General features: G+C 38.7%; 1 protein-coding gene across 1 annotated transcript in view; it reads right to left on the bottom strand.

Annotated features, from left to right (window-relative positions):
* The window catches only part of LOC130085056 (MAM domain-containing glycosylphosphatidylinositol anchor protein 1), a 245,484-nt gene that overhangs the window by 44,588 nt on the left and 175,018 nt on the right, over positions 1 to 25,878 (bottom strand). Inside the window, exons 10-11 of the mRNA XM_056250613.1 lie at positions 15,334 to 15,600; positions 11,734 to 11,879 (exon numbers count right to left, since the gene is read on the bottom strand). Coding sequence (XP_056106588.1) covers positions 11,734 to 11,879; positions 15,334 to 15,600 — 413 coding nt within the window. The remainder of the gene's footprint in view (positions 1 to 11,733; positions 11,880 to 15,333; positions 15,601 to 25,878) is intronic.

Raw genomic sequence — 25,878 nt, forward strand, 5'->3', positions numbered from 1 at the left:
GACTCAGAACGTGGAACAAGAATCTTTACACTGGGAAACCAACACTCACGTTAATCCTGAAACATATAACCACTCACAAAGACAGGGCAGAAACACAGGGCTTAAATAATCAAGTACAAACGAGCTAACAGGATAACAAGGGGGCGTGGTAAATGGGAAACACCTGGGAAAACTAATGACAAGACAGGGAACCACTAAACATGACAGGACACAAGACCCACATTATGACAGTTACTTTCTGTATGGCCAAAAAATATATGAGAACATAAGGAAAATAGTACCAAAAATATAGGTGAATCTATTTCAAAATCTAAATCAGCAATATATGTTGGTAATTTTTGTATATTATAAAATAGACTTAAAATTTATACCTGAAAATGTCATTTTGGCCATATGGACCATTAACCGTAAGGCAGGGGTAAAGTCGGCACATTGTGTTATTGTGTTATTTCCCAATTCATACAAACAGTTTGCAGTTCCGTTTGGTGAACTAGCTAAAAACTATTAGCCTAGCTGTGTCTTATTAGAGGAAATGAATGTGCAGTGAGCTGTTCCAGGTCAGCTCTCACTCCCAGAGGATGAGTGGTAATCACAGGGCCGACGGCACCGCGCCAGTCCAGGCTTTTTCCATGTGGAATTATGGGAAACGTGGCAGCAGCCCCATGGAAACAGTGCACAAAGGAATGAGAAATTATCTTCAGCTCCGCATGGAGACCCAGGCAGCAGGTTAACCCGCCGGCATTCCCTCTAAACACGACACACATGAATAAGTGTGTGTGTGTGTGAAGCTTTTTTTCATCATTTGTTCCCCCTTTTCCAGGTAGGAAGTAGAAGCATAGCTGTGATGTTAACCTGGCTAGTGAGGTCAAACACATTTGTTATCTGTCTAATTAAGTGCCACCGTAAACCCGTTACTGGGCCGTTCACCAAGGCAACATGGAGTGGTGTGCTGCCACGTCCAACACTAAACCCACTCGAGCCTACACAATACATGCCAAGACTTAACAGCCGTATCTAACACACACACGCACACACGTGCAAACGCGCGCCTTGTAAAAGTCACAGATAAATTGTCTCCGCTTGGCTGCTCCTCTCAGTTAACAGGGATTTTCTGTGTATCTCTCTTCATCTAAATTACCACACGCATCGTACACACACACACACACCAGGGAAGGGTGGCAGTGCTTAATGAACAAAATAAATAAATAAAATGAGAGAATACCTGATATTACAGAAATAAAGAAAAGCAAATATTATAAAATATGAGATCAAATCATAAAGGGCGCCGCCATCTTTAGAATATTGTCTTTGAACTTCCGTTTTGCGGTCGCTCTGTATATTTCTATGGCATTGCTGTCCAGCAGTAATTGGCTTTTGAAGTGGATTTACTTAATGTAAAGTTAACGAAAGTTATCATGATGATTGTACTGTTTAAAGCAGATGTCTTAACAAATGTCAGTCGACCGGGAAGATTTTAAAACGAGCCGTTCATTCATAAATACGCAAGATCGCTGTGAAAATACAGACCGGAAGATAAAAGACAACGAGCGCAGCGCTGAAAAGGGGCGGGGCTACATAAGGTCTATAGAATGCAAAAATATAATAATGCAAAATACATATGACAGGAGGCTGATTATCCTGTTGATAAGACGATACCCTCCAATCATGTTCGCATCGATCCACAAATCTTCAAAAAATAAATAAATAAATACTAACTATATTGACTAACTTAACACTCAGAGAGCATTTCTTCTAGTTATGTCCAAATTAAAATCACTGATAAATGAATGAAATCGTTATCTCAGCTAGCTTAAATTAAATGCCTAACATATTTAGCAAGGATTTGTTTGTACAACAAGAAGGTGACTATTACTAATAATCAGGGCTCAAATACACACAAAACAATGTCAAAATGCCGTTTTTTTTTTGGTTTGTTTTTTCGAGTATTCACGAAAACACAGCCAGTAAAGTTTTAAGAGAACATAAACGGTTGAGAAAGAAAATGCTTGTGTAACGGTACACTGTAATGTATCTGTGTGTCAGGTCTTAAAGTGACAGCAGCCTAATATACCGACTGCCAAATTATGAGATAATATTGAAAATATCTATATGGCAGTTTTCTACCATGGTATTGATGTCATAATTGTGGCCAGTGAAAATGCTGGCTAACTTTGGAAAAACACAAGCCACAGTGGCTGGTGAGCAAAAAAAGTTAATGTCAAGCCCTGATAATAATACAATAATATAATCAAACTAAAGCTAGCTTATTTTGGTTACATAATGAGGAGAGAAGACTTGGAATGATGAAAGAAATCAGAAAAGAGAAAGAACAAGATTAAGGTGTTTGGAGACTGTCAAATACAGAGCCCTGCACATGACATATATTCATGACATATATAAAACATATATTCTCCTGTCCATGAAGTAAGAATTTGTTCTCTCGTTTTAGATTTCGATTTGCTAATTCGTTCCCTTCTTTTAAGTAAATCGTGCACAATATAATATTTCATTCTCTCGATTTAGTAAATCATGGCCACATTGTACTCAACACATTCCCTCGTTTTGATCTAACTAAAACAAGGGAACAATTAGTATATAATGTGCACATGATTCATTTAAACGAGGGAACTAATTATTACAATTTGCCTAAAAATGATTAAACGAATTAGTCAAATGTGCTGACGTATTAGCCGTGGGAACAATTTGACTATACTTTTCCTTGACTACTCCATATTTAATAACGGAGTAAAAATACGGAGAAAAATCTATATTTTTGACACTACATTGCACATACTTTATTATTTCCTTGACTACTTCCTAATCAAGAACGATACGAACTCGAGTTTCCAAGACCTTAAAGGACAACTCCGGCGCAAAATGAACCTCGGGTGTAATAACACATTGGTACAGACTAAATCGTTCCCTGAGATTTGTTTTCATGATAATCGAATATAAAGAGTTTTATCTCTAAAAACAGTTTAGCTTATAACGCTAGTATATTGGGCATCGAGTAAGCAAAAAGAGATCGCTAGTTAATACCATTAACAAGGCTCAAATTAGCCCCACACTAACACGGCAGCATAATGAGTGTCCTTACATGCAAACCGAAGCATTGAGAACTTTGTAAGTGTATAGACAGTTTAATAAGAAGATACTTTACACAGACAGTACAGTTAGCGCATACAGACAGCAGCCATCTTGGAAAACAACAACCAAATTAAAATGTAAAAGAGTTGAACAACAGCTTATAACAAATATAAAATAGAGAAAATATGCATGTTACTTCATATATTTAAATAAATAGCATTTTTTATATAAAATGTCCAATGTCTTCATAAGTTGGTTATGATATTTCAAAATATTTGCCAAACCTGTACACATACACACACCTGTGTTTTATACCTCCCATAGTCCTTTATCTCCGAATGTCTTTTTTCATTCAGTAATATGTTGTTCTCTGTTTGTTCCCATACGCCAGGTAATGTATCAGCCTTCTGTACGTGTACGTCCTGTCATCGATATCAGTCTCACATCCATTACAAGAGACCAGGGGCTACTGCAACTCCTTTTTTTGACATTTTCCCTCATAACTTACAGACTACTACAAATAAGAAACATATATACTGTATGTGCCAACAATAACAGTATCATGACGTTGAGAAAGACCTGATCATAATGAGCTATAGTGTCACTGCATGTCATGGGATGAAAGGTCAGACATAATTTGGTTTGTCACATTTTGACCCGGAGCACGTCTGTGGTGGCTTGTTGGGTAAATATAAACCTCATCCCGTCTTTCATTCTCTCTTATCAACTGTAATCTCCCTCTAAAGACGGCACACAAGCAAACATTTGATATTTGAAATGCATTTAAAAGCTAAAGGCAGATGTGTGTGTGTTTGTATTTGTATGGGAACATTATATGCAATTATTGCAGGAGGGTGAAGATCGTGTTTTCTAGCCATATACAAAACATGTATTTATCAAATACATCAGTTGAACCAATTAAGTGAAATGAATTCTTGATATGAACTATTTTGGCTATTCACATTTCATGTTATATCAAAAAATGTCAGGAAAAAAAATTAATTTACTGTGTGGGCATTTTATATTTGTACATAGTTTTTTTTATAGAAATATTACAAATTAATTAGTTTGCATACTTAAGTTAATATCTTACACTGTACACTCAATTCTTAATATGGAACAAAAACTGCACTAAAACAATTAAACATATTAGTATCACAATGCATTGTGCACATGCTTGCTACAAATTTGCTAATTTTCGTCACAAAGCTTGTTTGCATGTGAAAATATGTGTCCGTATCAATGTCAGAACACTATAATTGTAAGAGCACCTCAATAAGTCTGCACAGTTCAGCATTACAGAGAATTCACAATAAATCCATGACTCTGAAATATTGCAAAAAATCAGTTTTCAGTTCATTAAAATGGTTGTTAGCAACAGGTCTCGGTCTCGTGGGCTTTAGCGGTTCTAGATCTGGGTCTTGATCGCTCGTCTTCAGGAATATGGTACATACTGAATCATTAACTGATGAAGAACTTGCAGAATCGAGCAGCTTTAAAGGGTTAGTTCACCCAAAAATGAAAATGACGTCATTAATGACTCACCATCATGTCGTCCCAAGCCCGTAAGACCTCCGTTCATCTTCGGAACACAGTTTAAGATATTTTAGATTTAGTCCGAGAGCTTTCTGTCCCTCCATTGAAAATGTATGTACGGTAAACTGTCCTTGTCCAGAAAGGAAATAAAGACATCATCAAAGTAGTCCATGTGACATCAGTGGGTTAGTTAGAATGTTTTGAAGCATCGAAAATACATTTTGGTCCAAAAATAACAAAAACTACGACTTTATTCAACATTGTATTGTCTTCCGGTTCTGTTGTGGATCCGCGTTCAGTGACGCCGCTGACGTAAGACGCTGCTGACGTGTGTCTAGTGTGTGTGTGTGTGTGTGTGTGTGTGTATTCGGGTTCTGTTGTGGATCCGCGTTCAGTGACGCTGCTGACGTAAGACGCTGCTGACGTGTGTCTGGTGTGTGTGTGTGTGTGTGTGTGTGTGTGTGTGTGTATTCGGGTTCTGTTGTGGATCCACGTTCAGTGCCGCCACTGACGTAAGACGCTGCTGACGTGTGTCTGGTGCGACCGAGCTTCGTTCACAGTCTGAGGGAGACGCACGCTGGAAACAAAACAATCTTCGCAAACATGTCTAAGGATTTCCACACAGAGGAAGACTTGCATTTTTTTGCCCAGCCATATTTATTTGAACCGGAATACACGGACGCACCAGACACACGTCAGCAGCGTCTTACGTCAGCAGCGTCACTGAACGCGGATCCACAACAGAACCAGAATACACACACACACACCAGACACACGTCAGCAGCGTCTTACGTCAGCAGCGTCACTGAACGCGGATCCACAACAGAACCAGAATACACACACACACACACACCAGACACACGTCAGCAGCGTTTTACGTCAGCGGCGTCACTGAACGCGGATCCACAACAGAACCGGAAGACAATACAATGCTGAATAAAGTCCTAGTTTTTGTTATTTTTGGACCAAAATGTATTTTCGATGCTTCAAAACATTCTAACTAACCCACTGATGTCACATGGACTACTTTGATGATGTCTTTATTTCCTTTCTGGACAAGGACAGTTTACCGTACATACATTTTCAATGGAGGGACAGAAAGCTCTCGGACTAAATCTAAAATATCTTAAACTGTGTTCCGAAGATGAACGGAGGTCTTACGGGCTTGGAACGACATGAGGGAGAGTCATTAATGACATAATTTTCATTTTTGGGTGAACTAACCCTTTAAGGGTTACACCACATCGCATAGGACTTTATGTACGAAACACTCTCAGACACACAGCTGTAAGATCTCACCCTCTCGTGATATCACAGGTGTGTGAGGTGTGAGCAGAGGCCTGTGAAACACACTTCTCTGGCTGCAGGATTCCCCCTGCAGGTACGACTCAATAAAGATGTGTAAATGCATTCAAGCACTCTCTCTCTCTCTCTCTGGTTCACCACACTGATCTGAGGTCTGTCACTGGTGCACAGGTTCAGATGCAGACAGCTGTTTGAGTCTCCTGTGGCTGTGTAACATATGGCACAGAGTGTGTTTAAAAGATGAAACTGGGTTTGTCGTTTGTCAGCAAATTTAGAACAATGTCTGAATACGGAGTTTAGCTTTTAAACATCAGTTCGGTGGGGGGAAAAAAGAACTGCGAAAAATGAGCTCAAAATAATAATGTGTAATGAATGTTCCTCATCTTACTCTGTCAGCGGCAGTTTATTCTAGAGGGACTGTAGTTTTCCACACCGGTAAACAAGCGCCGCGGCTTTTAGAAATGAGGCTTGGCGTTTGCTGCGGTCTCTGAAAAGCACAGCACTCATTTCAGAGACGACTGAACATTCTTCTTTTGGAAAGTTCAGAGGAAATGAAAGCGCTCTGCGCACCTGTTATATGAAAGTGCTAAAGAAAAAGTGTTTAAGTAAAGAAAGAAAGAGAGAGAGTACAAAAGTACGTTTTAGCAGGGGCGTTTTCTCAAAGGAGACAAGAGATGCAAAAAAAGAAACATCTTTTTATAAATAATAGAAAAATAGGATAATTCAATGTATAAAACAAATGATAGTTTATTTACATTCTGACTATCCATAATTGATTTCAAAGTGGAAATAAATAATAATAATTATTATTATTATTTTAAAATAATAATAATTTATTTTGTATAAATATTTTCATTATTATGATATGACTAAAGGCTAAAAGATCACAGATTAAATTATTTTAAAAATCTAACTGTATAATGTTATTATTATTTTTAATAATAATAATAATAATACCATATTTTTTATTTAAAATAATTATAATTGGTTGTATCACTATTTATGTTATTATTTTTATATGAATAAAGGCATAAAGCTAAAAAATAAAATGATTTTAAAAAGTAAACAAAGTTATTCATATGTTTGAGTTAATTTACAGTACATGTGACTCAGATCTGTTTTTCTCATGACAGTGTGAACAGCACAAACCACATGGAATCTGATCTTTTCAATTCTGATTTGGGCCGTGCACTTCCATAAGTGGTCCTAAATCTGATACAGGTCAGATGTTTTGCAATGCAACATCAGTCTGAACAGTCATATCGGAAAACATGCGACTTTAACGTCCATCTAGAGCAACATTCGTCACAATTCTGCACTCATGGAAGTCACTTCAAAGATTTAACATACCTGAAGTTATCAAGACTATTGCGAAAGGTAGTCAGTGAAGGACAGTCTCAGAACTCATAAGTATAACAGTGACAGCTCTATCTACAAGCAAAACATGAGGGCTCGTTTCATAAATGTTTAAAAGCTCTGCTCTCTTTTTTCGCATCCTCGTCTTTGTTTATTATATTGCCTGCTCATAAATTCGCTGGCTTCCATGGCAGATCACACTATAAATAAATGCGTATTCGCTTACTTTACTGTCATCCACGAGCTGCGTGTCATCTTTGTATCATTCTTTTGCACATGCGGGTCACTCCAGGACCATGTGTTCACACTGGAATCTGATATTGGCCACATTTAAAACAATAACGTGAACAGCTACAAAACAATCAGATCTGAGCAACAAATCAGAATTGAGCTTGCAGTGTAAACGTAGCCCCTCTGTATTGAATGCTCTCGTTCTATGTGAGAAACAATGGCACTGCTTTCTTCAGCTCATTAACCCCTCTCTCTCTCTCTCTCTCTCTCTCTCTCGTCCACATTTCTCAGAGCAACATCTATAAAACATTTATCAACATTACCACTGCAAAGCAGCGCAGCGCATTCACACCTTGGACAAATTCATACAGACAAACACACAAACGCACAGTCTTGACTGTATAGATACACACACACACACACACACACACACGCACACACACAGAGAGAGATTGAACTATTTTTCACTATTCACACACAGACATTCTTAGTTATTCTACTATGATCAAATATGCACATATACTCAACTGAGTCTACTGAGAAACTCATCTATAGTCTGTCTCCCTCTCCACCACACACACACACACACACACACACACACGCATGCTCATAAAAGTTAATGCACGCTTGCTGCAGTCAGGATGTTAATTCATTGGTCCCTGTAGACTCTTACTTAAGGTAAGGTTTTAAAGAGGGGAAGATTAGCTATTCATGCACACAAAGACAAGTGGCTAATCTCCCCCTCCCCGTTCGCTTTGATTCCTGCCTCCTTCCATAATTCATCCACGCTCTTCCGTTCCTGCCGCCCCCCTCTGGGCTAGGTTTCTATGAATAGATGATTAGGACGTCGGAATCAAAAAAACTGATGAAGCGGTTTCCGTGGCGAGGGAGCGCCTATGCGCTGGCGCCGCTGCCGGGGTCGTCCCGAGATGTTGGTGTTGGGTGTTTGTTTGTTAAAACGAGTGACCAGATTTCAACCGGAACACAGAGGGTGGAGGGAATCCCTGCGAATGCTATAAAAAATGTAGTCTATTTAATCGAAAGGAGAGATGATGACATCCAAATCCTGGTGCGCACCAAACAGGCGGACCAGGACCCACCCTTTCCCTTCCAAACTAATTTTGGTGAGGTTTGATTGAAATATGAACGCAACACAGATCTAAGACATCTGAATGAAGCATAAACAGGACGTGATGTCACAAGATGCAACCCTAAATAAGACAGAATGCTCAAGCACCTGGTTCTTCTCACCACCGGAGTCACATTGCCCATCACAGTTCAGTACGGATGTCAGAAACATGGTCTTCTTGCAGCAGATCTTCATTTGTATGCGACAGAGGAACTCTTGGAGCAGTTTTGACTCCTTTACATATTTTATAAGCTCTTTGTGAGTTTTCAGATGGTAGAAAATAGGCCTCTGAAACGATTAATGGCGATTAATCGCATCCAAAATAAAGGTTTGTATTTACATACTATATGTGTGTACTGTGTAAATGATTATGTATATATAAATGCACACACATACATGTATATATTTAAGAAATATTTGTATATATAATTTATATTATATATAAATATTTTAGTGCTGTCAAACGGTTCAAATATTTAACCGCGATTAATCGCATTAATGCCATAGTTAACTAGCGATTAATCGTAATTAATCGCACATTTTTATCTATTCTAAATGTCTCTTGATTTCTTTTTGTCCCATTATTTTTTCTCATTTTAATGCTCTTATCAACATGGAAAAGTGGATCGGCTTGCTTTGTGCAAATGTTTTTTATTGAAAACAACATTGGCATATACTGTGTTCAATTTCACACTAAAACATTCTCACTTGGAGCAAATAATCTCTCACACAATGTAACACTGTCCATAAATAAAAGGTTGAAAAATACTGACAGGTCCTGATATTGACGAGGGGGCGGAGAATTCGTATCAGCTGTGTGTGTGTGTGTGTGTGTGTGTGTGCTTGGCCATCATCAAGTGGTATTTCAGACTGAACGTGTTGCGATGATGATAGCTCAGTTCACAACGACAAAACACACAGATTACTTTGGTCTTGTCAATGGAACCATTTGGCAACTTTTGTCAAATTAAACTTTCCATTTTAGAATCTTATTGGCATCCATTTCGCCGTCTCGCGCGCGTCATCCACTCAAAACGTAACGTTAACCAACTATTTGGCCGGCTCGCAAGCCCAAACAAGTGTGTGCGGCGTGCTTGTTGTTTTGTTTCCGGTCTAGCTAGATCCGCTTGCGCTTTCAAAACGTCCTTGCGCGGCGCAAGCCATTGAAATGAATGGGTTTCATAGCGCAGCGCCGCGCATGCCGCGTCCTGTTGCAAAAGCATGTGAAAAAAACTACAAAGTTTGCTAGGCCAAAAAGACTGTTAATCGCGCGATAAAAAAATTAACGCCGTTAATAACGCGTTTAACTGACAGCCCTAAAATATTTTATATATAAATAACACATTTTTCTTAAATATATACATGCATGTGTGTGTATTCATACATACAAAATAATTATACAGTTCACACATATTATGTAAACACAAACTTTTATTTTGGATGCGATTAATCGTTTCACAGCCCTAGAAAATAGCATTGTGTGTAGGCTACACTCATACAACAAGCGCATTTGGTCCAGCACACAGCATTGTTTTGGATGTTCGGTAATATACAGTACGTCATAAAAGCCTTTTTTTTTTTTATCTTTAGGTTCAGTGTTAAAAATGACAGTGTGAACTTTAAGGGAACCAGTGTATAATTTTTAGAACCGAATTCAAAGTCTGAACTTTGGCCAAAAGGAAGTACTGTATCTTAAAGGCAGCATAAAACTGCTTTGACTTGTTTTCGGCTTAAAACAAGATATGTTTACTTGAGAAGTAACACTGCATAAGATATTATGGCTTGTTCTCAGACAATGCATCTTTAACACAGGTGTGTTGTGTTTTCCTGCACTCTCAGATGTTTTCTCTTGTGTTAAGAATAAACAAGATAAAAACAAGTCAAAATATCTGCCAGTGAAGTAAAAAAACAACAACCTTATATTCAAGATACAGTCTATATGAGAACAGGTTTTAATAGCTTCTCAAGTTATACTTCTAAAATCAATGTATCTTGTTAAAGGGCAAAACTAGAAAAGTAAGCAAAAAAAGTGATTAAGGATTTTTTTGTAGTATGAACAGCTAAATAAGTTTGTGTCGTATCTCTATAAGCTTGGCTTGGCGCATTCGACAGTGCTGTGGATGACAAAAACATTTAAGATGACAGCACTTGTAGGTGTCATATGCAAAAATATAGTTGAAAACTCATTTTTCAACTAGAGAATGACGCTGCAAGCTGATTTTCTGAAACTAAATCTCAAATAAAAAGTATCTGTAAATGAGCAAGAAACACACAAAACAGCTTTCCTTCTGCAACCAAAAGTATCTTTCCAGTCAGTGAGCCTAACATTGGAAACTGGGACATATTTTCATTTTTTTTGCAAACTATCCAGACTCATGTACGATGTACATACAAAGCAGTTATTCATGCGGCCTCACACTGCTGACTCAGGGATGAGGGTCAAAAGGCAAGAACCATGTGAATTATTGCTGTATGGGTGTGAAATAAAATTAGCTATACATGAGCATCCAATCCCATCTGGCAAAGTCGAGTCCGATGGACACAATGAGGACAGATTCAGCTCTGTTGAGGAGAACTACACAATAGGTTCACGCATGCTATAAATATGCAACTTCAATTCGCATAACACCAATATTTGTGTCCAAAGTGGCCTGCGAGATCAACCCTAAAGGCCAATTTACTACATCAATGACACTGTTAGAGCAGAAACGTAACCTCAGTGTGGCCTCTAACAACACTGTATTTTAATCCAAGCTTGTTGTTTATTAGATAGACTTGACCACAATAGGGTGTATGACCTGTTTTTTTTTCCAGCAGGGATGAAATACAGACCCAATCAGGCTGCTTGTGTGTTCTTATGTTGGGCCAGTGGGGTTCTGAGAGTCTCTTTAATGCAGTACAAGCAGTGATCGATCCGCTGTCTGCTCCCTACATAGAGCACACTATTCCCCTGACTCCTATTACAAACACACTTATTCTACTCATCCACCTCCCACCGAGTCAACACAGAGAGAGAAAGAAAGAAGGAAAGAAAGAAAGAATGAAAGAGGCAGTAAATATTAAGCTTCCAGTGTTTGTGTTTGGGTTACCTGTTGGAGACTGATCCAGTAGCCGATGATTTTGTCCACAGCGCCGGGCTCTCTCTGTGTCCACTGTAAGATGTAGGAATAGTTGTTCTTCAAGGTGCGAATGGGGTTTGGAGTGTCGTAGTAAAATTCTGCATTATACGGCTGAGCTAAAAGAGCAATCAAACCAAAATGACTAATTAGTCAAATACTTTAAAAGGATCATACCATCTTACTGTCAATTGAAATATCAGTGGTTTTTAAAACAATTTATAAGATAATTGCGACTTTTTATCTCACAACCTCTCTCAATTGCGAGTTTACATCTTGTAACTCTGACTTTTTTTCTCATAATTCCATTTTTACATCTCGTAATTCAGAGTTGCGAGTTATAAATCTGCTATTTCGTGTTATAAAGTCAAAATTGCGATATATATATACTTGCAATTCTGAGGAAAAAAAGTCAGAATTACGAGATGTTAACTTGGAATTGTGAGGGAAAAAAAGTTAGAATTGTGTGATAAAAAGTCGCAATTACCTTTTTTATTTTATATTTAGTGGTGGAAACAAGCTTCCATTGAAATTTCTTTCACAATAAAAAAGAATTGTGCATTGTATTTGTTTTGTTTTTTTCCCTATTGCATAGAGGATATTGTTTAGTATTGGTTAATACTTGGATGGAAACCAGGTGTCCAGGTTGTTTGTTGCCCTGCCTCTCTGTTTTTCTTTGTACTTGCAAAATAAAAAACACACTTCTATTCTATAAAAAAAAAGAAATTCTTTCATAATAATCAGAATAAGAACAATTGCATGCTAAATGTTGCAACACAAATCCATCTACAATATTATCAAATCTGCATGTTGCATAGAAGCTAGGCCTATAAGAGCAGTCATACTGTATTAGAGTGTGAAGATAGAACAAGCTGATAGCATTAGCACCGCTCAGCTGTCATGATGTGTTGGCAAGGCTAAAGATAAGGCCCTACTGAGAAGGAAAAACCTTTCGAGTCTGCAAGACAGCAGCCAATTTTCTTTCCCCCACAGAGAGGACAGAAACACCTGGGCCTTTTGGAGGTGTACTGAATAGTGCCACATCACCGTCTGGCCTTTCTTGGCTGATTCCTACATCATCAGCATATTAGCTGGCAACTCAACTTTAAGGAGTGAGTCACGGATGTTTTTTTTATTTTTTATTTTAACATAAAAAATATGCTCATTTTTATTTTAATGCAACTCATTTCCAAGGAAAGCAAGCAGAGCCAATCATGTAATCCCAGATGAAGTATCTATTTAAACCAGCTTGATGATAACCATTTCATATGGTTTACTTGGTCAAAGCTGGTCATTAATGGTCTTTAGTTTGTCCAAGAATGTTTTAGGCAAGCTGTAGTGATGGGTGATTCATGAACAAATCGTTCTTCTGAGTCAGATAAGTGAATCGTTTACATTTCCACTTATGCATTTGGCAGACGGATTCATCCAAAGCAAGGTTCTTGCTTTCCCTGGGATTCGAATCCTTGACCTTGGCATTGCTAGTGCCAAAACCTGTCTGAATGATTCTTTCATGAATCAATCCGAGCAGATGAGTCAATTAGCTAGAACCGAGTCAACAACTAAACTGAACTGAACTCAGATGCACAAAATTACAATGAACACCCTTATTAATACAAAGCTTGGTGAAAAACAAGCTTTTAATGTTGTTTATATGTCTATGTGGTGTTTTTAATATGCTTTAAGACAAATTATGTGCAAATTCATAGGTCAACACCATTGTTGAGTATTTTCTCCTTAAAAATTGCAGTTAACTAAAGACAGACTCAAAAACGCGGTTTAAAAATCGCTGGTGTTTCTGACGTCTACCTTGTAACCAATCAGGCCAATGTGTGATCGTCAACGAGTGGAACTGGCGCGAGTGAGTGGAGGCGGGGATAATTTGCATATTCATAGAGGTATAATGAGGCAAGGGTGTAGAGTTACATTCAAGCTTTTTTAAGGCATGAAGATTTTTTTTTGTCAAGGAAAAAACTTTTAAATATGTCATTTTGGTGATCAAAGATGAGTTTTAAGGGATAAATTATTGATTACAAGGGGACTTTAACAGACTACATGATGATTTCAAGTGAGCACTGAATAGGTTTTTTTTTTTAATCGGTTCCCTGAAAGTATTCAAAAGATCTGATTCACTGACATGAATCAAACTCCACATTTCTAAGTAGTTGATCTCGGCTAGCAGCTGAGTGAACCATCATAGTTAACCAGAATAGGGTTAGTAGACCAACTTGGCCAAACTGGTGGGGTGTCTTAAGCAGTTAACCAATGAGTAATCAGTCTTACTTTTCAGATTCAAATTAGATCAATCTACCTTTTTATGTCACTGACTTAAATTAGATTAGCTGACTAACTTGTAAGACTAGTCAAAGCATTTCAAGACTATTAGGCTACAAGGAAAAATTGATGATCAATTATACCAAATAATGCTCATCTATATTTTAATTTAATGGGGTTTTTTTTTCCTTAAAGGCACACTGTGGAACTTTTCAACCTTTATAATATATTACCAAAACCCATTGAGATGGTACATCGACTTACAATAGGTTGAATGACACGTCTGCCGAAGCCTGAAGGTGTCTGTATCGCTTTTACTAGCACTATGTAACTTCGGGTTTCGGGTAGGAACCCGAGCACAAAAAGAACTACAAAATTCGACCGCTTTACGGCATACGTCACTTCCCCCACCACCCCAACTTCCTCAAATTCTAACGTGAGAGCTCAACTCGCGTTTGATTGCCGGCGTCTGTATGTTGTCGTCATGGCTGAATCAACAGCTACTCGGAAGAAAGCGAAGAAAGCGAAGATTTTGTCAGAGGAGACCAAAAAAAGAAAAAGGGAGAGTTTAAAATAAACATCGGCATAAAAGTGTATATATGTAATATTTACTGCGAATTCGTGTAACAAAACTGATATAAGTCACAACATACTGCCGTATACAAATGTAAATGTTTTTTTTTCCTTTCAGCTCATATATGTTTGTATTTGTGTAAAAGGAAAAACAAACTGAAGACTACAAATAACGGAAATATGTAGTGAGTTATATCAGTTTTGTTACACGATTTCCCGACTACTCGATTTCATCTCCAACCCATTGCAAAGAGATCCTGAAGACGTTAATTGTTTGCTTCAGGTGTGTTTGATTAGGGTTGGAGATGAACTGTGCAGGACAGACGATCGGCAGGAGCAGGATTGGGCAACCCTTGTCAATGCGACTTACCTGATCAGACATTGTTTTCTGCGTATGCTACTTTTATTCAATTTGTTTTCTTTATAGGATTTATATTATTAATCTTATATTTATATTATTATTTTGGTCAGTAGTGAATCGATTAACTTTCTCCAACATACAAATCAAATGCCGTCTGCACACACATAAAGACACGGGAGGTTGACCGGTTGACTGTTTGTTGACTTTTGCGACAATGCTGCGGCGCTTGTGGCCACTAGGGGCACTAGACGTGAAAATTACAGGTCGAGCGCACCCTAGTGGCCAAAAATTCCACAGTGTGCCTTTAAGATACAGCATGTAAACAGTCCTGAAACCCTCATAAAGATCATTTTTTTACAACTCACCAGACACATTGAAGGTGCAGGTTGAGGTACCGACTCCATTGCTCACTCTGCACTCGTAAGTGCCATTATTAGAGTTGTCTAGTTTGAACCGGAGCTGAGGGACACTTTGAGGGTCCACCGGAGGGGTTCGGATGGGCATCGCATTACGGTACCAGCGGGCGTTGGCTATTCGGTTTGGATTGGACTTGAGAACCACACAGCGGAGAGTGACTGTCGAGGACGTTTGAGAACGGACATCCAGCAGGACTGGATCCACAACAGGAGGGTCTGGTAGAGAGAAAAACAATATTATTTTTTGCTGCATATTTTGTGCACAATTATAGTTTAGCAGTCACTTCTCAGCAATATCATCTATTTTGGTCTGCTGTGCTGAAATTCTGGCTTTTGAAAAACAAAAAATACTTCTATTATGCATTTAAAGATGTTCACTTTGCCCTTTATTTCTTCAGAGGAAGTTTCTCAAGTAGCGTTGTTTTTTATTCACCTGCAGGAAGAAAATCAATTTAAGGAAAAGAACAGTCATTGAACTGACCACTCTTGAGATTTTTACTGGAAACGAAGCCCGGCACCCAAGCATTTAGGACACATCGCATGAATCCATCGCACATGCCGACGACGTTCAGATGACAGATTGCAAGCTACTACCCGAATCAATAAGAAGGGGTCCACATTGTCTCAGCTAATTGCACACAATCAATCTATAAAGTGTGCTAGAGCTAGTGACTAATTACAGTCTACCAGGATCTGGTTAGACACTCTGCATGTATGGAGTGATGAGACTGCAAATTAGCAACACAGCACCTCAGGCATACATCAACAGTGCATTACTGTAACTAATAATGTGTGGAGACTGTGACAAAGCATCAGGGTGTAATTAACTCTATGAACTTCAATTCAATGATTTCAATGACAAAATAATTAAAAAACCTTATTAGCTTCAGACTGATTTACAAATTCTTTGGTTGTACAGTAGGTCATCTTCAATTGAGAACCCTGTGAAATAGACATCGAAAATACACCTTTCCCAAAATGATTATCATACACATTTCCCACGATCCAACCAATTCCTGATCGATAAAAAAAAGAAGATCTTTCCTGTTTCACTTGGAAAATGTGTCAGATTACAGAAGTGTTTCGGGTTGTGAATGGTGTCTCAAATTGACTAGGTGACGTCAGTTGAAAAAGGAAAGTTGTGTAGGAGGCAGAGCAAGTTATCACATGGGGATGAAAAATTAAACAATGAACAAAATTAAACAAAGACAAACATTTTCCATTGTTTGTCTCCTGACAAATTGATACAGTAAGACAAGGTTTGTGTGTTAAGGAAGCAGACAGGGTCAAATCAGATTTCTCTGACTCGTGTTCACTCTCAACACTGCCAAAATGATCACAATGAAACCCATTTAAAATTCCCACAAGGTTCTGTGATTTGAGCTTTGGATTTGAGACAAAGAAAACAAACAGCGTGGGAGAGAAACTGGCACTCCAGCCAAACCACTCCATAAGTGGCACAATTCTTTGTAGTAAAAAAACAACTACTTTAAATTATTAAATCATTTTCATTGTCAACACATTGTCAACACACCCCACACATTGCACAAAATCATTTTGCATTTATTATAATACTTATTTTATACATTTTTGATGTTTACTTAACATTCATTTCTAGAAATGTTCTAGGCATGTCCAAAATTTTGCTACGAAGTTATGCAAACTTCATAGAAAATGAATAGAAATTACAGTAGAGCAGTGGCGATAGCAACTCCAGGGTCATGAGTTCAATTCCCATGGAATGCATGAACTTATACATTATGCATATTCATTATGTATAATGAAATTAATAAAAGAGCTCATATGATATTTTGTAGGACCTTCTGAGTTTATTTCCATTTTACTGATTATTTGTATTGATATTTACACTTAAAACTTATGAGCATGGTGAGGAAAGAAAGCAAGAAAAACAGACACAGACAAGAGAGAAAGAAAAGTGAAGTTGTGAAATGCATTACAAAAGGTGCCATGAATAATCCTGTATATAGCATTATAAATTCTCTTGATGTGACAGGGCGATCACCAGTGTTGCATTTCAAAGCAGTTTATGGCAAATGTTTATCTAAACATAACAGAAAGAGGTGATTTCCTCTCCTCTATTCCATAATAATCTATATCCATAATGAAGTTTACACCAGACTTTTTATTTCACAACACAACAGCTCCCATAATCAAACTATAATCTTCCGTCTCATGTGAGAGGACAAATGTCTGTAGCCAAAATATCACAGTCTTCATCCACCCAACAACAGTAGCGTTTACACGGACCCTAATCATTCGATTGTAACAAAGTCCTTTTAGCCAAGTCATGCCACTCGGCCGCCATCTTGGCAACGCCTCCGGGCAGCTATTTCGGACTAACAAGACCAGGCTCCTATCTAAATGAATGGGCAGAGAGTCAGAACTGCAGTTTCACTGGTCACTGGGACATAAAAACTGCATGTATAGAAACAGCAGTAAATTATGATAAAAATCGCTGAAAAAGTTTGATGACTTTGCCCCAAAATAAGGTTTAAAACGCCTTTTTCCCCACAGGTTATACTTTTACTACGCATGCGCAAGGGTTCTCTCCCTCTGTCGTGCGCACTCTACACAGTTTGAAGCACAGTATGTGCGAGCTCTTGCTCGCTCGCTCTAGATTCCGGGAGATTTGAACTAATTTGCGGGCATCGAGAGCCGCTATCAATCTGCGGGAGACTTCTGATGTCTGATATTTACACAACTCACACATACACTGCATATCAAATCTGCCGCCTTTTCGAACAGTAACGTATTTTGCGCTGTCGCAAACCTCAACTGTGTGCATGCGTCAGTGGAACCAGACGATAGGCTTAAATGTTTCCCGGCTTGACTGTTAAAAGCAGACGATTGGCTTTCCAGCGGGAGGGGCGGGACGTGTGCATACAACCACCATCTTTGGCGTTACGGGTTTTCCCTATATAGTTGTATTAAGGATTGATGTGAATTGATTGAAGTGGCATGTCTCTATATAAATAGTCTCTGATTGTAACCAGACTGGTGGCACAGTCCGGATAAAAAGTCACATGTAACCACGTCAATCGGAATGAATTGGCCAAATCTGATTCAAATTTAATTCGTATCGAATTGAAACCGAAACTGTAAAGTACTGCGCACGTGCAAAGACGTAGAAATGGCGCACTGACGTATGACGCGTGGAACGAGCTGTTGTTGTTGAATAAAGGGACTTGTGTCATTCTAATATTTTCCTTCAAGTCATCGTTTGTGAAGTGGAGCAGGACAACGTCCCACCAGTCCTTGTTTCGGACTCAAACAAAATTGATAAATATTAAGGGACAGATTTTAAATTAATCATGCAATGCGATTTACTAAGGTTTGTGCTCGTCAATTTACTGGTATTTGCAGCATTATTAGACACTAAAAAAAAAAGCTTGTGATTTTTGTAATCTTTTGATTACAAAAATGTATTTTTAATAATAAATGTTGTAATAATTAAATGTTTAAATGTAAAGGTATTTAAGTCCCTAATACAGTAAAAACTGCACATTTTATTGTGGCCAGCCTAAGGCACACCTGTGCAATAATCATCCTGTCTAATCTTGATATTCCACACCTGTGAGCTAGATGGATTATCTCGGCAAAGGAGAAGTGCTCACTAACACAGATTTAGACAGATTTGTGAACAATATTTGAGAGAAATAGGCCTTTTGTGTATGTAGAAAAAGTCTTCGATTTTTGAGTTCAGCTCATGAAAAATGGGGGCAAAAAAACAAAAGTGTTGCGTTTATAATTTTGTTCAGTGTAGAATGAGATTGTTCCTGCCAGGTTTGGTGAGATTCACCCGGCTAGCCTCTCAATGCGGTTCAGTTCCAGACAGACGCTGTCTGTCTCTCCAGGATGGGGTGTTAGACAGCATCCCCGTCTTCAGCTCCAGAGAGACAAGCAAAGCCACCTGGCTCATAAATCAGACCTGCCGTGGGATGAAGCACAGCGGTGGGCTCTAAACTGCCTCCATCCTGCCATACTCCGCATTAGCCGGGCCCGCTACACCAGCGATATTGACGGAAGATAGAAACAAAGGGACTGAGAATGTGAGGATAGACTAGATGTGTGGGGGAGAGGGTGATTCATACGAGCTCTTAATGAAGCTATCACTCATTTAAGCTGCAACACAGCATTCTGGGGTTTCTCAGGCCATAAATCCTTCCTAAGAACTCTTCAATTTGTTCACAGCATGCTCTGCGTTACATATGTTTGGGATATATTGTGTTTAAGTCACATGCACAACATTTATACTTTGTCTCTGATTGCACTGGCTGTGCAGATTCATTGACTGCGCTGTTTAATAACAGTATAAATCACGTAGCTGTTGTCATCCTTTATCATAATTGATCACAGGCCGAGCAATGACATGCTCCACTCACCTGAGACAAACTCGTTTAACTAAACGCCGTCTGCCAGATGGAAAAAAATACATACTGAAACAACCCCTGTTACACAGAATATGATAACAAAACAGCATCTGATCAATAAAAATAATCTAAAAAAGAGATATCGAAATGAGTTTGCTAGCATAGCAGACACATTTATACAAGTCTTTTATACACTGGCTATGACTTTGCCTCAACATTGATAACTGGACTAACCAGCGGACCAATTTCATTGCACAGCATCTCAAATGTTGGTTTGGTTGTTCTGAAATGCCTGAGCGAAAGTCTGTCATCAAAATGGTTTGGTATAATTAGCTCCCAGAACTGTCTCACACGATTGCGTTCCCAAACACCACACATCTGATAACATGACAGTGTTTATTGCATCATTTTTGTCATATTTTGTGCTAGTTTCCCAGGAAATTATGATTTTGCTCTTTTTTAATACATGGGATGGAAAACCGTGCTTTATTAGCAAATGTTTTATGCAATATTCCGATTTTGTGCACAAGTTAAATTCACAACTTTGGATGAAAACTTAGCTAGTGAGTTTTTGAAGTTGTAAATAAAACAAAGATTAGTAGACTAGAAATTGTATTAGTTTTTCTTCTATTTAACAAAAAAAATCAGGTTTAATTCAATGTGTTACTTGTCGTTTAATTTGTAATTATTTGCTCAATTTACTAGCAGTTTCTGACTGTTTTTCAATGCACTACAATTCACAAAACACATATTATGCATGCTCCTGGAATAATGTTTAGGGTTCAATGCCGTGTGTGGTGTGTTTGAATAATATCAGTCAAGCCACCTTTATTAATATAGTGCTTGATACAATACAATACAATCCACAATCTGACTTGCAGCAGCCTGTATTCATAAATCACACGTTCATTTGACGTTCATCAAGGTTTTTTCTCCATTTCGGTCACCTAATGGAGTTTGGGTTCTTTGTCACTGTTTGCTCAGTTTGGGGTTTAAAAGACACTGAATATTCAGTAAAATATGAAATAATTTGACTCCACTGACACTATCAGATGAGAACAAAACTTGAACTGAATTGAGCTGAATAATGACCTTATTGTCTTCTGTAGAGCTGCTTTATAGCTGAATCGAATTAGTTTAAGAATCGACGAATTTGAATTAAACTCAATCAACACTAAACTGACTTGAGCTGAATAAGAAAAGTCTTCTGTAGAGCTGCTTATAGAGAATGTGAAGCTACGTCACATGCTACGTCGTTGCATGCTGGGCCGGCGCCTCCATCTTAAGAGGATCGCCCTCTGCTACTAATGATGCCGAAATTAATACTCCTGCACCTTTTGTTTCGTTTTTGCCCTAAAATTAAATATTCACATTCACCATGGCATCAATTGCAGGGAAGACAAGCTATTGTATTGCATTGCACGATAATTTGATATTTTCACTGTAGTTTTTCAGAATTCACAATGCATCTGGTTACCATGAAAACAGAGTCACACGCTGGGCGCTCGCTGGTGCTTCAGCCGCTGGAAATGTCCAAATAAAAATACGTGTTCAACAAGCTGAAAGAAGTCGATCCATTTCTTTGTTGGAAACATTTAAATGCAACTGAAGTTTTTATTGTTGTCATTGTTAATATTGACTTTTCCATGGTCACGTAGGGGAATTAGAAATTGTGGGTAACATTCAGCGGACAGACACAGACACACATTTTTTATATATTTATTTCAACAATCAAACCTTGTGAAGAGTTTTGCAGTGGTAACGAGCAAGTTCTGATAATTCAGAAGCAAAAATACTGCCTTAAACTCACTAGCAGAAAGGCGGCGAGATCCTCCTAATATGGCGTCGAAACAAGACCTCAAAGCGGCGTGACGTCAGCTTCACATTCTCTATAGCTCTATTATTGAACAGAACTGAATCAACACGAGCTGAATAACAAAACAAATGCCTTTTTTAGACCTGCTTCACAGCAGAATTTAAATTTGTCTCATGTTTGATCAAGTTCGCATCATTGATTCTGTTATTTTCCTTTTTATTACTGCCAGTAGTGGTTTTTGGCGCGGGCGAACTAGGCAGCCGCCTAGGGCGGCATTTTTTCATGACACATGGGTGGCGGCACGAGCAGTTCAAAAAAAATCCTCTGCGCTGCGAAGCAGTTTCCTATTATCTATCACAGGGGTCTTCAACACGTCGCTCGCGAGCTACCAGCTTGTGGCTTGATTGGTAGCTCGCCAAGGGACCGTTTACATATCGCGTCTTTTGCGCGCTCAAGTTCGTTCAAATGTAGGCGCGCGGAAAGCGCGCTCATAATTGAAGCGACACGCTCATTTTTTCCAGGCGCAGTAAAATGAAAAAGTCTCTACTTTCTAGAATGCTGCAAACGCACTGCATGTCATGTGACAAGAACTAACTAGTCAGCTTCACCCTTTCCGTAACAACATTGAAAGCTCAGTCAACATGAAGGATGGGGGTCTACTCAAACACTACTGGTGTTTTTCTCTGAACTCCGTATATAAATCCTGAAGCAGAGCAACAGCAAGCGTTTTTCGGAGGTGGAAACCCATCAGCTACTAAACATTTGTCGTTGTGTAGAGTGCAGTGCATGGTTGCATAGCAACGACAGACACCACGGGAAAATCGGACCGAATTTTACTAAAAGATAAGCTAATGTGCATTTATAAATGTCAGTAATTTGTCTTTTTTGACTCATTCTTTTTATAAAATAATTATCTGAAATATGTGAGGTTTATCTTTTTATAAAACCTTTTTTGTCAAAACTTTATTTGAACTTGTACCAACATGTTAGTAGATAACATGGTGCAAGACACTCTTTTGAAATCTGGTCATCATTTTTAATGTTATTATTTTAATGTTTATGTAAACAAAAAGGGGGTCTCGCCTGGGGTGTAATTCAATGTAGAACCGCCACTGATTACTGCCACTGTAAAAAAAGAATATGATCAATGAGTTATGACCACATATGTTTTTACATTGCTTTAACTCATCAAAATAAGTTAAGCAATTTTCAACTTTTTTATAAGTTATACAAGATTCAACTAGTTTTTTTTAAGTCAGTTTCATGTAATTTAAGTTGAAATGACTTAGTTAATTGAACATCCAAGTTAATTGTACAAAAATGTAAGGCAGCAACATTTTATTTGTTACAGTGAAGCTGCTTTGAAATAATCTGTATTGTATAAAGCACTATATAAATGAGGGTGACTTGACTTGACAATGGTAATGGTTCATGGCCTGAACCAGCAACTGTTTTTTTCTCGGCCACTATGCCACAGCTCCAAAAAGCTCTTTGCATTATGTGATGCTCACGGACAGATACTCCTCCTGTGCAGTGAACCGAGACACACTCAAATTCAGCATCGTCCTGTAATCACATGTTGCATTTTGAAGCAACACAAACACAGGATCTATTATGAGAGCACAGAGTGCTTTGCTCCGCTAATGGCTCGTGTGAAAAGGGCTGATGCGCATTGAGTGGTTCAGGGTTTAGCCCGTCTGTCTTTTGTGTGGTTTTGCGCAGCTAGAGCGCTAATGAATTCAAGGCTTTTTAGTCTGGCACTTACAAAACGCGCTCCACGCAGGCTTCATAATGCATTATGAAAACTCTGAACGCATTAACACTCCCGATGGCCTGAAAAGCTGCATCTGAAAATAGCAGGATCAAAATCATTGATAATGGCCCATTGGGTCTTAATGGAAAACACATGTCACTTTGGCTCGTTCGGTTGTGCGTTCGGAGACTCAATCTATCGTCAGTCAGTGTATCGCATTACAATCAAGATTAAAATCACATTAGAATGTGCGGCACCAAATCAAATCTAATCACCGCCATCGATTGAGACAATTTCACGATAGACTTCATTACCGCAGATGTCCTCTCTCAGGCAGGCACAGGAGTGCTGTTGATGCACTGGGGCTTGTCCAAACTGTCAAATGAGAAATAACATGTGATGTGTCCAATGGCCAAATAACTTCCTTCTGTGATCTTATAGAAAGGCTAGAGAGGGACTTCCTATGAACACATTGGAGAACCTGTAAGTGTTAACCCTTTAAATATAAATCCCTTAAGCGTTTACTGTTAAAACTGCTATACACTGTGCAATGTAGGGGGGGACTAAAACAACAAGTCAACCCACATAAACATGCCACATTGTTCACAACCCTTTTTACTTCTGCAATCAGACAACTTTTGAGTAGAATACAAGATATTGGATGGAAAGTGCTATTTACTCACTACTTACTTTTAAAGGGCCCTATTATACAACCGGCGCAATGCGGAGCCAGGCGCGACTGCATTTGCGCCCATGGGCGTTCTGGTCTGAAAACTATGTGTGTTCAGGCGCATTGTTGGTGCGTTGCTAATTTGAGGCAACCTGGTCTAAAGTCAATGGCGCAGTATTTATTTATTTTTGTTATTTAAAGAGCGTGTTAGTAATGTGTGCCTATAGGAGGGTCCACAACGCACGTACACTTTGTCCTGTAGATGGTCTGCTCACGCGCTTTAAAGGGCATATTGCAGGTTAGAGGACCCAACGAGTCAATGTATAGAAAAATAATGTAGGAACTAGATTTTCTTTAAAATATTCTTATAAATACGCTACAGAAGCTTCTGGAGTCGTTTTTTTAAGAAAATTTTACTTCCGTGTCTGAAAATGGGCGTGGCGGGCATGACGTAACGGGCGGGAGAGCGGTCGATTCAAACAACAGGAAAACAATGGATCGCAATGACATTTCAGACGCTGAGGAAATACTTACTTACAATTATGGACTACAGCCATACAATTATGAGCCTGCTATGCTGCCAAGAGAGCAGGGACAGGCCAGTATTAATGTCAGACAGAACGGTCAGAGACAAATTGAGTTGTGGTGTGAGGAGAACCAGTGGAGAACAGGACAGGTGTCTTGGTGAGAGACGTGCTTATAGATACACGTTCGCTAACGATATACACTGTGCTCACAATATTGTACAGATCGTATATCAGGCCAGCAGACATTAGTATGTTTAGGGTAGATTTATACTATTAAATGTATAAAAACTATACTTGAGTAGGCTATATTTCTATTGTAAGTTACTAAAACATACTCAAGTACATTTTTAAAACATGTTTTTCACCTGGGTTACAACATAAACAGAAAATGAAAGATTTGAATATTTAAACAATAGTCATTTTGTTTTTCAATTACAAGTTGCCTCTATTTAGGGCATGACTACCTATATCACACTATTTGATGCCATTGGTACAGTATACGAGTACGACGATCAATATTCTTGCTTCGGCATCCCATGTTAAACTCCATCATATCGCCGGGATGATAATCCTCCGATCTGAAGTGAAAGCTACACACGACCGCGTTTCTCGAAGCCGATGCGGAAGAGAAATCCCGTCTCTTCACCTGCACGAACCGCAGGCACGAAAGATATACAGCACCGTCCTTTTTCTTGTTATGGAAACCTGTGGACTCGATGTCCTGACAGGCCGGAGTTTTTGCAACCTCCACAAACACAATAATTTACCATGACGATGATAAATTGAAATACAAAAACTACCTAAAACACACTGACTCACGGCCGCTCTCACTGAATGCCAGCCTACTCTGCACTGAGCCGAGGCTGAGGCTCCCTGGCGTGACGTAAAATGATGCGATGTTGAAAAAAAAGCCGTTTTTACGAGCAGTCCAAGAAACGCTCACTTTATCTACTAAATTAGTGCCCTTATGTCGTTTTAAAACATTTTAAATCCTGCATTAACTTTTCATATGGTATTTTCAAACAAGTTTATATATTATTTTAGTTTTTTTTTTTACCTGCAATATGCTCTTTAACCTCGCACACGAGCAGATCCGTTTCCTCGCTAGAGAAGCGTTCAGTTTTTCCGTTTGCAAATTCCGTCATGCAAATAGCGAATCTGACAAGGCGCGAGCGCAACTGGCTTTTAAAGGGAATGGGAGATGACACTCTGATTGTTTTTTTTGCACGTTACGCCCAAAACACACCCATTATTCATTAAGAGAATAGGGACAACCCTTTCAGACCATGCATCGGGTGCGGCGACAATTTTTTCCGTCGTTAAACTAGCAAAACTGG

The sequence above is a fragment of the Rhinichthys klamathensis genome, unplaced genomic scaffold (genome assembly GCF_029890125.1).
Source record: "Rhinichthys klamathensis goyatoka isolate OS25496 unplaced genomic scaffold, OSU_Roscu_1.1 h1tg000072l_1, whole genome shotgun sequence".
NCBI classification, from domain to species: domain Eukaryota; kingdom Metazoa; phylum Chordata; class Actinopteri; order Cypriniformes; family Leuciscidae; genus Rhinichthys; species Rhinichthys klamathensis.